Genomic DNA, 17,394 nt, shown 5'->3' on the forward strand with positions numbered 1-17,394 from the left:
GTGCTTGAGGGAAGCATACCTCACGTTTTAAAGCATGTTTTGCAAGGCCTCATCAGTACCAATGTTATTAGATATTCAGACCTAGATTGCATCACAGCATTCAGTTTTGGTGCACATGACAAGAAAAACAAACCACAAGCTGTCGAAAAACACTTTCTTACTTCGAAAACTCCATATAAGGGCACTGCATCGCAGAAGTGGTGCCTGTTTAGGTTTTTGTCCCTTATGATTGGAGACATTGTTCCGGAACTCAACGAGCACTGGGAAGTGTACTTGCTTTTCAAAAGGATTGTTGACCTCATATTTGCTGACAGCCTTCCACATGACCACCTTGCATGTCTGCAGGATGACATTCGTTACTTTTCATCTTCTTTTGAGATTCTGTACCCTGGCCACGTAATTCCGAAACTTCATTTCCTGGTGCATTATCCAAGACTAATCAATGAACTTGGCCCACTGAAGCAATACTGGTGTATGCGCTATGAGGCCAAACATCAGTATCTCAAATCCATTGCTGTGCGTAACCAAAATTTCAGGAATATTTGTAAGACAATTGCGGGGCGACACCAGTTATTACAGAGCTATGAACTCTGTAATTCAGAGTTTCACAACTCTATTCAGACAACTAAAGCCAGGCCTTTAAAAGAGAAAGATTTGCCCCCTTGCATGGCTGAAGTTTTCTCACCCGGCGTTCCTGTGTGGAAAGTTAATTCTGTGACTGTCGATCAGATAACGTACAAAGTCAAAGATGTGGTCATTCTGCAGAAAGCCATACTACCTAGTTTTGGACAGATCTCAGAGCTGTACATATATTGTGGAGATGTGTTTTGTCTTGTGAATGTGCTCGGGAATACAATGTTTGACAGACATCGTTGGTGCTATGTCGTCGAGAAAACATCAGAACAGAAACTTGTCAAACCGACAAACCTTGCATCATCACAGATTCTCGACCTCTACTTTGATTCTCGACTTGTGTTAAGGCCTGAAGTAATGCTGACTGGTTGAACTCGCAACACTCATCGTATGCAAGCTCAAAAGCTTGAGAAACTACATGCAATACATCGTCGTGCAGAACGTAGATACATACGGACAAAGTGCATGGATGATTAGAGGCTGGCTAGACGATTTGATATATATGTGGCGTTTAACGACCCAAAACCACCATATGATTATGAGAGACGCGGTAGTGGAGGACTCTAGAAATTTTGACCACCTGGGGTTCTTTAAGGTGCACGCAAATCTGAGCACACGGGCCTACAGCATTTTCGCCTCTATCGTAGGCTAACTAGATGCACTCAAAAGAAAATACGACGGCACATGAATAAACTGGCTTGGTGACGTTGGGCATCCTTCTGCGAGTCGTCGGATCCGTGAAAAGCCCCTATTTCTGATATGGAGAACTGTCCGGGCTCTTAGCACAACCTTTGGTCAGCGAGACCCATTCACATTTCTGGCACTTCACCTACAATGTAGATAGATTGACCTCGCAGAATCCTTCTGTCGAAGAATCGCCGTCAAGTCCAATTTCATGAAAACAAGAATAGCAATACTCGACAACCCGCTTCTCTCACGTGATCCCCGCATAGAATGCCCACTTTCTATGGATGAGGTAGAAGTGGCACTGGCACTGTGCAGACGTTCTTCAGCACCCGGACCTGACTGCATTGTGTACCCTTTGTAACCTTGGAGACGAATCTCGGAAGGCACTCTTATGCCTATACGATGACTCCTGGCAGACTGGTATGGTTTACCAAGCATGGAAGTCAAGTCGCCTCATTCCGCTTCTCAAAGCTGGTGAATCTCGTGGATATTGCCTCATACCGTCATATTGTGCTTATCAGTTGTGTGGGAACAACAGTGGAAAGAATTACTTTAACACAAATGAAGTGGTATTTAGAGCACTATGAAATTTATCTAGTATCCATGACTGGATTCAGGCACGGCCATTCATCAATTGACAATGTTGTTAATCTGGTGACATATGTTGAACACCAGAAAGCCTCTAAGAAACTGTGTGCTGCCCTGTTTCTAGACGTTAAGGGAGCTTAAGACAATGTCGCCCATGAAGCCATCCTTAGTGCTTTGGAAACAGTAGGTCTTGGTGGAAAGGTATATGTGTGGGTGTACAGCTACTTACAGCTGAGATCATTCTACGTGACGATGGTGAATGGCCCAACACCTGAGTATTGCAGTAGCCGAGGAGTCCCTCAAGGAGGAGTGCTAAGCCTTACACTTCGCAATATAACCCTCAGTGGACTAGTCGAGCACCTACCAACCACTGAAGAATTTTCTATCTACGCTGACTTCATCAGGTGTGACAAGGCTACAGCTTCGAGACTGCCTTCAGAAAACTGCCACAACGACGTCATGCTACGTTCGTAAACAAGGTCTCGAGGTGTCCTGCGGAAAATGTGCAGTGGTAGCATTCACGCGGAAACCGATGCCTGCTTACAGCATCTCGATTAACGGAGAACACATATCGTTCAGCAGAAGCCACAGATTCTTAGGAGTCATAATAGACAGAAACCTGTTGTGGACTCCGAACGCGAACTATGTGAAGAAGCAGTTGATCGCAACATTCACATGTTCAAATTCCTTGCAGAAGAGAAATGGGGAGTGCCCGTACCGTCCATGCTACAACTGTACAGGGTGCAGTTTATCGGATTCTTATGGTAGAGTTTAATTACAATATCTAACACAGGCAAGACTAACCTGCATAAAATTCAGAGCATTCAAGCCCAAGCACTCAAGATATGCCTTGGATTACCCTGCAGTGTTTCAACAGCTGAAACCATTGTCATTGCCCGAGATCACTAAATCAAGACACATAATATTACCGAGACAACGCGTATGCACCACAGGCATTATACCAGGACCCCTTCCCACCACCCGGGGAGCCTCGCTGCTGAAAGGCCCCGCACGACATACGGTGCCACTGTCTGCAAGCAATGCTCATCATTTACTGAGGCGTATGCACCTGCATCAAAGCCACTGCTTCCTCCTTGGGGCTTGAGTCGGCCACGAGTTTACTTAATGAGCCCAGGAATGCGGAGAAAATCTGACCTACCGACACATGCCCTAAAACAACTGAGTCTATTAGTACTGGACCAGACCTGCAGTAACCACGTGCACATCTACAGAGATGGCACGTCTACATCGTCTAGTTCATGTGGAGCAGTGGTTATACCATTACAAGAGGTAACTCTGCGTTTTAAGACTTCGCATGCGACGATGTTCACGGCGGCAGAACTCGAGGCTTTGCGCAGTGCACTAGAACTCGTCAATTTTGAAGAAAGACCAAGTAAATGGGCCGTGTTTTCTGACTCAAAACCAGCGTTACAGTGCGTGCCATCAGTTCACCGACGCGGATGCCACGGGCAGTTGACTTATCGAACCGTGAAACTTCAGCACCTCTTAATACAAAAAGGCCACGACATCGACTTTCAGTGGTTACCTGGGCATTGTGGCAGCAATGGAAATGATTCTGCAGATCATGCTGCTCACACATCAGATCAGGAAGTAAACAGTGTTTTGATTCCGCTTTCAAGAGCGGACGCTGCGAGGCAAATTCGCCAACTGGCTCGCAGTCTCACATTGACTGAGTGGAACACACCAAGCATACGACGTACCAGACTACATGAACATGACCCTTCACTACAACTCTGACCTGCACCCGGCCTACATCGACGTGACACTTCGCTTCTCTATCGTTTTTGACTGGGACTTGCTTTCACGAAAGCTTGTACCACGTTAATCGGAATGACTGATAGTGCAGCATGCGATGTTTGCAACACTGATGAAAATATTGAACACCTGCTGTTCTCGATTGACCTCAGAGAGACAAGTACTTGCCAACGCATTGCGGCGACTGAATGATCGGCCTCTTTCTGTGCAGGTGCTAATACAGCACCGTCCACATCCCTCGACAGCCCACAAGACAGTGAAAGCCCTCTTATGTTTTTTGAGGACTACGAGTTTGTGTGAATGCCTCTGACTTGCGGTAGAGTTCTACACGCCACAGTGAATTGACTGTCTGTCTTTTCCTTTTTCTTTTTCTTCTCTCTTTCTCATCTTTCTTGTCCCCTTCCCTAATTCCCCAGTGTAAGGTAGCTTACCTGATGTCTTTCTGGTTAACCTCCCTGCCTTCTACCTTTGGTTGCTTCCTTCCTTCCTCACTGTACGCAAAATGCTTGCAATGACAATAAACTTATTAATTTAAAATCATGTTTATTTGTTATATACTACCTACACATTACTTGCCACAGTTTGATACATATCCAACTGGAGGAAAAATTTAGGCAGAAGACATTTTGATATGAGTGCCAGGGTTTAATGTTGTACATTCATAATCAGTTCACCACGTTCATTATTTCTATCTATAAACATTTTGTAGTCCTCTCATAGAAAATTTCAAGAAGCATTATATCACATTGTGGACATGAACGTTTTCATAAAGTGTCATGCCAGCTACAACAAAACTAATGTAAAGTAAACTTGCTTTAAGTGAGGACTGCAATACTAGTCAACTGTTATTTCAGAACTTGAAGCAGAAATATAAGATGCACAGTGAATGCAGTTTCATAATTGCATACATGCCCAAGCTAAATTTAGCCAGAAAAAGTAACAAAAAATTGCATACAGACTATCACAATACAACCAAAATAATGCTTGTGGTTATTGCATGGAGAATATTGCGCTATTTCGTTGCTTCATTTAACACTGATTAATTAGGCAAGAATTATGTATCAGCTTTTGAGGCAATGAAGCTGGCCGAAAAAGTTTTAAATAAGATGTAGTTGATCGGTTTGTGAAACATCCCATTTGACTGTTTCTAACTTATTGTGCTTGAAGTATTGCTGTTCTCTGATTATTGCAGATGCCCGCGAAATAAGAAAAAAGTTTAAGTGGCGTGCCCGCTTACGCACCTTGAATACAGTGCTCCCTAATGTTCCGCGCGCAAACGACCCCTGTATTTGACCGAACGTTCTGCCACCGCGGCCGCTCTGCGACGATGGCTGTGGCTCTGCGACGACGCACCTGGTGGTTGCGAGAGCAAAAGTGATAACCGCTGCGCCTGCCTATCGCTGTTATGAGCCGCCGTGAACGAAGCATATAGCTTATACGTTAAAGGGCCATTAAGGATAACAACAATTTTATCTCATTAGTGAATTTCCAAAATCGGCGCGCTTGCCACGAGAAGACCCGCAAAAAGGAAGTGCGAAGAGAAAACACCTGAAGTTCCCGAACCAAACGCCTTGACGTGATAGAGTTTGATCGCGTCTACGAAGTCCTATGTAGTTCGTAATCAGTGAAAATGAAGTACATTCTCCACTGAGGGGGCCATCGGTATTACTTACCAAGTTTAATTGAGAATATCGTTTATCATTCACGCGAAAGTACAAAATATATACGTGGACTTTGCGGCGCAAAATTTAAAAATGGAACAGTGATCAAAATTTTCTCTTTTAGTAGACTCTTAATAGTGAAATTACGACATTAAGGTTCTCAGAGAGCAACTTATCAATCGAAACGATTTCATTGTTTCACTTCGTGAAACACATCGTGGCGCGAAAGTGAACACGTCACAATTTTTTTTGTAATTCACGGGCTCCTCATTAAGCTCATTATGGTGAAACAACGCCTTACTAAACGAAGGACGAGAAAATGTGCACAGGGCGCAGTAGCGAGTTCAGCGCAGGCAGTGTTTGCAGCATAAACTCGCCTAGCAATGACGTATACACCACCATGCGTTCCCTAGCAAGGTGTTGGAGGAAAGAAAAGTGGATAAATGCAGAGAAGAAGAAGAAAAAAAAACTCATAGGGTCTCATGTGCTTTCACGTAAGACGAGTCGAAGACGAAAGCCATCATCTTGTTCATCTCCGTCGTCGTATTGATCCCTCCGAAAGCTTCTGCACCTAACGTGCATGGTTTTGCACATCATCCGTGATAGATCTACCTTTGACCAAGCTACAATGTCGTGTGATGACGTTATTTTGTAACGGGACGTGATAACGGCATAACGGCGTCACATATTTTGGCGATTTATGACGTAACATCAATAGTGACGTCATCACGACATAATTTCTCGCTTCACTTGTGCTTTGCCCGACGCCGCGGGACGCTGACGGTAACTTTTCAGTTCGATAAATCATCTAAGGCTATTTTGGCTCAAAAGAAAAAAAAACAAATTTCTGGGCATAGTGGGGTTCAAACCCAGGGGCCCATGGTCCGAAGAAGAGCGTCGTATCCAGAGGAACAAAGATAAACACGACAGCATAAAATTTCGGGTGACATGCAGTTAGACTCAAATATCAATTCCTCTAAAAATGTTGGCCGTATAAATTATATGCATTCAACCTATGATAAAAAAAAGTGAATATACGGGAAGGGTTTGAGAAGGTACGAGGGGATAAATGGCAAAATTTATTAAAATCTTTCACTCAGTGAGTGAATGCGTGTTTTTGCAGCACTGTGAAGGGTTATAAGCAAGGTAGCTTTTTGTTACTAACTCGAGTTAGTAACTAGGCGGTTTGGGTAGTAACAACACGCCTGTTGCTTTCAAGTTTGTAAAAGGTTAGTAACTGTCTCAGAGAGTTAGTAACAGTGGCTGTTACTAACATTTTCCTTCCAGTTACTAGGTTTTTACGAACTTTTTTTTAAGAGTGTAATGCACGATTCTAATTGGCTGCTCATTTATCAATAGGCGCTAAAGCTGTGGAAAAATTTTAGGAACCGCTGTCCCAGCTGAAAAGGGGACAGTGGAAGCAAGCCTTGAAAAGCGCGCGTGCTAACGTACTCCTTTCTTCTTTTTTTATTCCCTTCTTTGTCTTTCTCAATTTTTCTTTCCTTTTTTCTCCGTAAATCAAAATTATCAAAATATTGAGATTAAATATTGCAGTCCCACAACAGCTGATACCGACTATCGAGGTTGATTGATTTAAATAACTTTATAGCGGTAGATTGAACTAACTTTATTGCCATCATCGAGAGGGTATGCGCTATTGCTAAAATGCGCTATTCCGCTACGCATGTGCCAGTAGTGTCGTCGAGGGACGGCTTTCTCGTGGGTGACGCCTCCAAAATATGCGAGTTATACAAGCTTCGCATTCAAAAATATCAAGCGCAGGTGGTTTTTTTATGGCCGATTTTTCATCCTGTTTATAAACCATCATTTTTTTCACTCCTACTTTATGTAAGTATGTCACAAAGCTACTTATGCCTTGATCTTTGAAGAAGAACAACATGTGGTACCGTTCATAACTGATTTTTTTTAATTTAAGAAAGCAGGAAAGTTGGGTGACGCGAATATAAATACATCGGACGCTTTTCATCAAATTAGAGAGCGAGAGACAAAGCACTTTTACACATGCAGGCCGAAAAGATACTCCTTCTTGGGAAGAGCCCTTAGTTCAGGGCGCCATTGGCCCACGCAACACCACGTTACCACTGGATGGGCCGATGCTGCTTGCGGCGCTGAGCTGGTTAGTTCAGTCTCCAAGAATGAGTGTAAGGGTGGAGGAATAGAACGGTAGCACGGTGGTAGTGGGCATTCCCACATGCCTTGATACAATATGGGCTTTGCTCCTCAATAGGGGAAATATGAGGGACATTGTATGAGCTGGAAGAAATGAAGGATGTACAGGCAGGGTAATAAGGTAGTCCGAAGCTGCTCGTGCAACCGCGTGCTATCGATTGAGTTGCGGGAAGAACATGCAACTTTTTCGGTAATACTGCGGCGTGTCTGAGTAGTTTAATGCTTCATTGAGTGCATCCCTAAGGTTGGACAGCTCTTCCGATGGTACCCGGTTCGTAAGCTCTCGAGCTACCGCATTAGCGCGTCCATTGCCACGGAGAGAGGTGTGTCCATGTGTCTAGACGATACGCAGCCAGTGTAACGAAGCGGGATGTACAGATGTGAGGATACAGTGTGTGTATGGTGTGACTATTCAAGTAGTTCAGACGCTCTTTCAAATAACTTGGCGTGGGGTTTCTGTACACAAGAATATCAAATAGCGTACGATGGAAAGTTTAACAAAAAGTGTACGATGGATTAGTGTACGATGGAAAGTTTAACAAAAAGTGTACGACGGATTAAGTTTAACAAAAAGTACAAGATGAAGGTGGTACAGGCCTACGCGCCTACATCGAACCACGATGGCCATTTGGTTAACGCTTCTATAAAGTCGTAGATTCAGCCATTAATAAAGGTCTAATATACTATAGTCATGGGCGACTTTATTGCCAAATTAGCCATGGAACATGCCAGAGACCATGCAATCGGTGAATATGGCATCGGCTCTAGAAATGGGACAGGAGAGTTATCAGTAGAGTTCGCCGAACGTAATACTTTAGAGATCATCATGAAACAAGTGCTAAAAAATACACACACTCAGATAGGACACAGGCGAGCACTTACTAGCAACTGAAAAATTTATTTAGAAGTGAACACCAATATATGCATAACAAGCGTGTACGTCATTTCGACCCCCCCCCTTTCTGTCATTATCCGCCCCGCAAGTGCTTTGAAGACGCCGCTGCTACATAGTTCTGCAGTCTCCCCTGAGGAAGGAACCATGTCGGTTCCGAAACGTCGGGTTTCTTCAAAAAACTTTCGGTTGGAGTTTAAATCATCTCCCAGTTTCCATACCCAACCAGACAGACTTCTGTCGAATGTTTACATTCATATTCAAATCATGAGTGGCAGTCTGCCACTAACCCTAAAGTGGAAAGTATATAACATCTGAATCTTGCCGGTACTTACCTACGGAGCAAAAACCTGAAGGCTTACAAAGCAGGTCCAGCTTAAATTGAGGACGACGCAGCGAGTGGTCGAAAGTAATATTATAGTTGTAGAAAATAATAGACCAGAGTTGGTCGGGGAACAAACCGGGGTTGAGGATGTCATATATGAAATCAAAAAGAAGAAATTAACATGGGTCGGGCATGTAGCACGTAGGCCGTATAACCCCTGGCCATTAAGGGTAATTGACTGTATTTCCTAAGAAAGCAAACGCACGAATGGGACACAGAATGTTAGGTGGGCCGATGAGATTAAACAGCTATAACGTGTCAACAGAAAGCACAAGACCGGGTTGAATAACGGACGACGGGAGAGGCATTTGCCCTACACTAGGCGTAATCAGTTTGTTGATGAGGACAAATGCACAATTTAAACTACTCGAGTTACGCCATACAATAAAAAGTATATATACTAAGTGGTTGAAGCCCGCACTAAGGACAAGATATCGCTGTCGCATTCAACTCTGAAAGGCGACGCTTAAGGGTCCTCCAATTTCAAATTATTATTGCCTGATTACAATGGAAATATTTCATAGCGTGCGGCAGGGTGGATGAAATGAACTTGTTAGTCTCGCCAGATATGTTTTGAAAGCTATGCTCATTATTTACATACATCATTCGATGTATAAGAACACGTACCATGGCTTAACATGCCACTGCTAAGCACTGCCATCATTATCTTCTCTGGAGGTCGCCCATGCTCCGGTTTTGTTCGCCGCCCAATAGTGGGCGCTACAATGGTCACATGACGTCATGACAACATTAATGACGTAAAGATTACTTCACAAGTTTTTCTCATGAGGGACGTCATGAGGATGCCATATTGCAAAGTCCTCATGTGATGATCATTTGTTGCATCACTCGTCCCCGATGCTACAGGATGGTGGTCACCGACGGCCAAATTTCCTGTTTGTGATGGCACCTAAGGTTTTTGCCTCAATGATTACTACCTTGTCATTTACCTTGGCTATCAGAGACTCGGGTGGGGGGGGGGGGGCATTTTGTAGCAATAGTCGAAGTTAATTCCTTTGAGATAATTTTCCACTTTGCCCATGTCTAGAGCTACGAAACGTCCGCGTCATCACAGTTTGAGATGGCCTTGAGCATTGGATTGAACACGACGCATCTCCTTTAACCATCACACATAATCACATAAGTGCCGTACAACAAAGCAACAAAGACAAAAATGCTTGAAAGCTCGTTTTTCTTTGAATTTTTACTAATTGCAGGTGACCTCTCTTAGCGTTTACCGCTTTCAAGACGGCACATTCGACGATCTCCTGGAGGCTTTCTTGACGGGGTGTCTACCTTACGGCTGTTACTTCGAACACCTGGTGGCCGGTTATGCACTCAAGGACGAGCCCAATGTTTTGTTTGTCACGTATGAAGAGCTGCAGAGAGACACACGGGAAGTTGTGCGCCGCCTCGCCGGCTTCATGGGGGAGCATTACTTGAAAGCTTTAGAGGAAGACGAAGCGGAAGGGCAAAAGCTGTTGGACGTTATCATCAATCACAGCAGCGTGGAGAGCATGAGAAAAATACTGGTCTTTAACTTTAGCGGGCACTCTGAGCCAGAGGTGGACAAGCATTTCAGAAACATAGATGTTACTTCAAAGGCGGATCGCGCAGGAGAAACCAAAAGCCACAACTTTGTCAGAAATGGTAAGGTGGGAGAGTGGAAGCAGTTCTTCTCTCCTGAACAACTCCTGCGTATGGAAGCCGTCATTAGAGAAAAGACGATGGGTTCAAGCGTTATGGACCTTTGGAGCGACATACGATCTGAGGCTTTGTGCATGAGCCAAGGTTAATGGTACGCTGGATTATTGTTGCACCTGCGAAATAGGGAAACAAGTCATTTTGATCATTTTGTGAAAAATGGTACATTTTTTCTTGGTTCAAAGGAACGGGGACAATAAAGTGAAACACTGAATTGCTTTATAGACTGACAAAGTGTTGTCTGAGAACTCAAGTGCCATTCGTCTTACCTCCATAAGCTTATTGATAGAAGAGAAAATCAAAGTCCAAAGTTCCGTCTCATAGGTTAGCGCCGAAATTCCCGCGCATGGCGTCAAGGACTTCAAACTGTATTCGTCGTATTTTGGAAGCACCTACTCTTCAAAGTTTCTGAAACTTCGTACGTCAAGTCCACTGGCCAGTAAAACGTTAATTCCCATCATATTTATCAGTTGTCACCTACGACGTTTCAGTAGATGCCATCAGAGTCTCTGACCGGACGACATCTGTGGTGCGAATTTCAAGAAGGCGTGAGCACCCCCATTTTCTTTTTGCGAATTTTCACATTTTCCTAGACAGTTGTCACAACGAGTGTGGTTATATTACGGAATAGTAAGAGTAATTCACTGCTGTTAGATCAGCTTTAATTATGTTTAGAATACCTTTAGTTATTTTCGGATGACTTTGCACATGCCTGTGTGTCTCACATTTTATCTCGAAGAACGCTCGATTTATCTCACGCGATTTACTTATGGTTTTATGATTCACCAGTAGTGAACTTAATTTGCTTATTACATGCATATCGGGTTACTCAATTTATATGAAATGAGTTAGATAAAAGTACAGAGACAGGACGCCTGAATAGATAACATCTCGCTATTCAATGCTTCGTTCACATTCTTTATTATTTTATTTCTAACGCGTTATGCACTGATCACAGTAGTTAAACGACCACAACATATTTATAACCTGTCGTTGCAAAAGCTGTGACGATGCGAAATGTACTGTAAATGTATTGTAATACTGCGAAATGTACTGCATAACACCCCTATGGAGATGTTTGCTTTCCTTGGCTTTTAACCGCGCTCCCAGTGAACAGGTCACGCGAAATAGACATGCACACCCTGCTTTTCGCGACCGCAATGTTGGCGCCTGAGCCTTTGTCATGTTTTGATATTGCAGGGGTCTCTCACTCGCATGAGCTAACGGTCTGCATTCACACAAATTTATTCTCGCGAGGGCCTGGAAAGTGGGTAGGAGTGGGTGGAGAATAAGTTTTTCCCAAATGTTCCCTAATTTCGCCATTTCAAACACTTCTCCTACCTCATATATCAGACATTTGTGAAGAGTACGTGGTGGTGATATATCAACAAAATATACATCTACCTATCTCCAACGTGGATGAACTCCGCGCGCCGAATTTAAGATCGAATTTTGGGACGCATGGGGTGCCTTTCAAAAAACGTTTTAGACCTGTCATGCCTACATACCCTGAGCAAGTACTTATAAAAAAATTTTGAAAATTGCGACGAATGCAGTCGTGTACGGGCCGCATGTCATGTGTTTAAGACTCTTCTGTTCTATAGAATGAGACATACACGATACTAGCACAACCGCCTTGGAATGTGCAGGAATTACGTATGTCTATTAAAAAGGCATTGCTTAAATATTAATCGCGTTGTCCAAAGTATAAAAGGCGTTGGTCAAAGTATAAAAAGTATAAGAATTTCGCACTGTATGATGTTAATATAGCTTGAACCATATGCGTCCAATGATTAGATAAGCGTCTAAATGTTTATTAGCACATCTATTCGAACAAACCAAGAAGCTTAAAGAAAAATTGCGCTTTTTATTTGTTGTTGTCGTCGTTCCAGTGTGTAAAAAGCATCTTTAACACCACACGTTACAGATCAACTGCATTGACGTATTACCTGATTATCAACTGCTTAGACTTATTCGGCCTCTTTGGCGGATTGAATGCGAAGCATTGTTAAGCAAACTTCAGGCTTTTTGAGGACTTCTATCTACGTGTTTCTCTATCTATCTAGTCGAGTACGTCTGGGTGCTCTCGTGATCACCTCCCTAAAATGGAGTAGACCAAAATGAGTACGGGAGCGTAAAATAGTTGGACTGGTCATGACATGAATAACTTAAAAATCCCACTGCATACGTAGTGAAACCCTGCCTTCCAGGCACTTGTGGCACGTACCCGTCTACCACGGGCGGCGGTATTAGGGTATGCGCCACAGGTGACTGACAGTTATTATGTACACGGTGAAACAGCAAGGACAGGCATTGGTAAGTTGCACGCGAGAGCTTTAAGCAAAAGTGACATCGGTAGTGTTGACTCAACGAATGAAAGGAATAGAATGCAAAGAATAAACATTAGAGTCCCAGCAGGAATCGAACCCGATAAGTCTGCATGACAAACAAGTATTCGACCCTGGAGCCACGCCAGGTCTCGAAGTTGCTTTGAAAAAAAAAGCCTATGCAAGCGTAATCTTGGTTAAACGTCAATTTTGGTTGCAAAGCTGGCCTTCATATTTAGTGAACATCCCATATGTGCTCCTGATACAGGCGTCACGTCTGGTGAGCGCCAGTTGTATACCTCATCACCATCCACTGAAATTGATATATAAATATGCCTACTAAAGGAGGTCATGCTTGCAACCACAAGCGGTACATATATCAGCTTACCACTTCGGAGTCGCTAATACCCTTGTTGCTATTGGCATCGTTAAGCAAATGTGAAGAACTGATGATATTAAGGATATACGACTGATTGACATATGCTTGTGTGTAAAACATTTGTACATTTTCTGTGGGCTCCGCGAAGGAAAGGGGCCTTATTGGCGCACTGATCCTGTGGTGGGGGGGGGGGGGGGGGAGATCGCGCGCCTTCGGCTTTGATCAGAATGATTGCGTTTAGTTGTCGGGCGCTCAAAGAACACTTCACTCGCTGGACAGACCCCTTTTGCGAAAAAAAGCGCACTTACCACACACAGCAAAGTAACAACTGGGAAACTTGTTAGTTCGCACTCATATCTTTGCCTGTGACTACGTTTTGTCAGTTGTTAGATGCAAAGCAGCTCTCTTATCAGCCTGTGTAACGCTGTCCCTCCGTCCGCACAGCTCCCCTCACCGCAGGTGTTGTAGTGGTGCTAAGTAGCTCACGCGCTCCTAGCAGTGCGCTGTGACCGATATCTCCGGAAACAGTCTAGTGGAATTTTGTGCTATTCAGCGGATGAACTCCAGGCTTGCGTTTACTGTGCTACGCCACTAGACAGTAGCGATTATCAGGGAACATTGATTGATGATTGATATGTGGGGTTTAACGTCCCAGAACCACCATATGATTATGAGAGATGCCGTAATGCAGGGCCCCGAAAATTTCGGCCACCTGGGGTTCTTTAAACTGCACCCAAATCTGAGCACACGGGCCTACAACATTTCGGCCTCCATTGGAATTGCAGCCGCCGAAGCCGGGATTCGAGCCCGCGAGCTGCGGGCCAGCAACCGGGTAGCTTAGGCACTACACCACAGCGGTGGGGCTCATCAGGAAAAAATTAGGCACCCGGGATTTTACTATTAGCTGCTGGCAAAGGCTTCGCTCAGAAATGGACTCTCAGCGAATCAAAAAAGCATCTCTCAGTCAAGCGAACGTGACGGGGACGAAACGATCTTCCGTGGATTATTGTCATGAACTATCTGGTATCGACCTAGCCGATGACGCGCGTGCGCTTTGATCGCACGTCATCTAGTCGCGAACGACACATGCCTTTGAAATTAGCTGGGTGTCCACAATAAATGTTTCACGATTCTCGGTTACAATATTCCATTTTACCTTAAAGGGACACTCACTAGGCCCCATACCAAATTTTAGTTAGACAGTGGAAGTTGTTGCGTGTCCGATGAGGAACATTTCGCCACAAAAATTTTTTAATCGGTTCATCACGAGCGGAGAAAAGAGGTCTTTTGAAGTGGCGTGAAACGAGGATGAAAGGAGGCAAGCTCGAAACCCTTGCCGCTCCTCCGCGTAGCCTTCTCTTCCCCACCCTCTCCGGCATCCAACCATGAGGTGACGTGCGCATGACGTGCCCAAACAAGTCCAGTCCCCGAGCACGTGAGCGGCATTGCTTTGTTGACCAGGGTTAATTTGTGGTCTTCTGCCTGTTTCGGCGGGCGTAGAGTTTCCTAATATACACTAAAGGGAACTCTGGCGCTACTGTCTATGGGAGCTGCAACGCACGGCACTTCAGCGAGAATGGGAATGGTGGGTAGTACACACATGTGTCTAATTTTCGTACTTCTGCCTTGCTTCTGTCTCCGTGTGTGTTCGTGTGGTTTTGAGCCTTTTTTTCACAAAAAATAAATTAGCGGATATTCAACGTTTGCGCTTCACAACCTTATTCTTTTAGGCTTATCATTTTAAATTGAGTCACAATGTTCAAAAGGGTTTGTTCTTTCCTTCAAAACAAAACCGCAACCAGCAATACTCGAAGCCGCAAGTACGGTTCGCCACCCGCAAGTACGAAGACAAGGCAAATGTGTGTACTACCCATCATTCCCATGGTCGCTGAACGACCGCAGCGCCAGAGTCCCCTTTAGTAAATTTTAGGAAACTCTATGTCTGCGGGATGCTTTGGACACGCTGGCTTAGACGCGGTAAAATAGTTGAGTACAATGAGTGCGCGAATGCGTAGGAGCGTTCCAGGGCGCTCGTCTGCTCAATGCGCTGACCGCGGGGACACGAACGCATGCGAAACGCTGGCACATTAGTCCCGCATCTTGTAGCAATCAAGGAGGTTGTATACTATGTCTTCTGAAGCGGAGGTGTGCCCACGATAAGTGATGCCGGTCGCTGCCGTTTTGGAAAAGGAAAGACTCGGAAGCAGACGACAAAGTGCGCTTCGTAGCTCCGCCCTCGCAGTCGCCTTTGGAGACTGTGACATGCTTTTGTAAAGCAGTTCAAGATTTTACAAGGCCATGGTGACTTCGTGCGTTATGGCTGTACAAATCGCATCAAGAAGACGCCTGGGATCACTTTTTCGTGTAAGTATTCACGCTTCGTTCGCTGACGATCGTCTGTTTTTCCGCGTATTTTGTTAAATTAGAAACAATATCAAAGGTGCGCATGCGTGTATACATGCGTATAGCTGTATGGAAGGTAACATGAAGCTTTAAATGCTCGCTGACACGACGTTGTCCCTGAGTTTTAAGTTTATGGACGAATCATTTGTGGTCTGTGGCTGCACGTATCAAACATTGGAACGAGCAGGACGTCTGAATGCCCTTTGAATTCCACGTTTTTTTTTTTTGTTGTTGTCTTACAAGGCAAGACTGACGGCGTGCATGCATATTTTTTGGCGAGCGAATATCGAGTTTGGTGCATGTTTATCGAGGAATTCGCATATGTAGGGAACAATTCCATGCCGTGATTATCCGTGTTACAGGTTTCCAAAAGACAGTGTGCTGCGTTCTGCCTGGGAACGTGCTGTTCAAAGAAATAGTTGGAGGGCTACGGATGGTGACCACCTCTGTTCTATTCACTCCGAAGAATGCTACTTCGACAGAACAGGGTAGAAAACCAGACTGCGGCCTGGCAGTGCACCTTCGATTTTTCCTGCTTTCCGAACGCATCTGCAAAAACCTGTTCGTTTCAGCCTCCTTGACGTAGCTTCAATAGAATGTAGTCACAAAAATAAGCAATTGCGTCTAAAACAAGATGCGACACCTTTGAAATGTATTCTATTTTGCCGACGAAACCCAAATCAAAATGAGTGAGTGGTGTTATATCAAACATCGAGCTGCCTCGTTTCTAGACTCTGAAAGCTGTGCTTGCCATGACAACACATGTCACCAACGGAAGTTGATAAATATTATGCATAGCTAACGCCGCTGCAATCGTTCATATAAACGGTTCATTTGGGGTACGTCTCCTGGAGTTTGTCGGTTGCACGCGACACGGGTGCTTCGGTTTTGGTTCCGCCTGCAAATTGGTGAGAATTCGATAACTCTAGAAAAATTTCTGGTGACTCCCAGTTTACTTAATTACCCCTCTTTTCTAACTTCAGCTTTAATTACTTCAACTTTTTTATGTATATTATCTGGTAATCTGCCGACACACACACACAAACACATATATAAAAGAGGCGAGCAAATGTCGCGTTCCGCTCGATCATGAGTATCTGCAGGCACATTTCTTAAAACCCCAATATGTACTACAACCCTTTTGTACCGCAATAGTGCGCCAGCAAGCTTCATGTGCGAAGCATCCCTTGACAACAGATTGATCTGAAAGCGTGCAGCTGACAATGGGTGCATAAAATAATTTGTTTCATAAACAAGAAGAGGCATTTATTCGTTGGTGTAATTTAAAAATTGTTTCCACCTCATTTTTTCATCGTAAAACTGCAAACCGACGCGCGCAACGCGCATATTCCATTGTGGACTACGGCAGTTCCGCCCTGTTTTTCCTCTAGCAACATGGCCGCAGGCGGCTTCACTTGCTCCCGTTGGCAGCGGCCGGGACTGTTACTCCAGAGGTTCTATAGAACCTCCTTGGTTACAATTCGCAAGGGAAAAAAAGGGAAATAACGCCCACATTCTCTTATTGCGTCTCATTATTTATCTAGTGTTTTATTAATCTTTCAAGCAACAAAGTAGATAAACTATGTATGCCGTGTTCAATCATTTTCATCATATCACGTGCCACTGTTTTCAACGTCAGGGCAGAGTCGTCTACGTAAAGGACCAACCTCACTGCATTGCCATGTACGTAGCGCCATTGATACGCTCACGCCATGCCCTCGTTCTCTGGGCGCGCACCGGCAGAAGGAAGGGGGAACAGCGTTCATCTT

General features: G+C 44.4%; 1 protein-coding gene across 1 annotated transcript in view; it reads left to right on the top strand.

The window, feature by feature from the left end:
- The window catches only part of LOC119173344 (sulfotransferase 2A6), a 32,658-nt gene extending 21,918 nt beyond the window's left edge, over positions 1-10,740 (top strand). The window contains exon 3 of the mRNA XM_037424206.2: positions 10,030-10,740. Within this exon, the coding sequence (XP_037280103.2) occupies positions 10,030-10,608 (579 nt within the window). The 3' untranslated portion in view covers positions 10,609-10,740. The remainder of the gene's footprint in view (positions 1-10,029) is intronic.
- Positions 10,741-17,394: the final 6,654 nt, after the last annotated feature.

Source organism: Rhipicephalus microplus, chromosome 5 (genome assembly GCF_043290135.1).
Source record: "Rhipicephalus microplus isolate Deutch F79 chromosome 5, USDA_Rmic, whole genome shotgun sequence".
Lineage (NCBI taxonomy): Eukaryota > Metazoa > Arthropoda > Arachnida > Ixodida > Ixodidae > Rhipicephalus > Rhipicephalus microplus.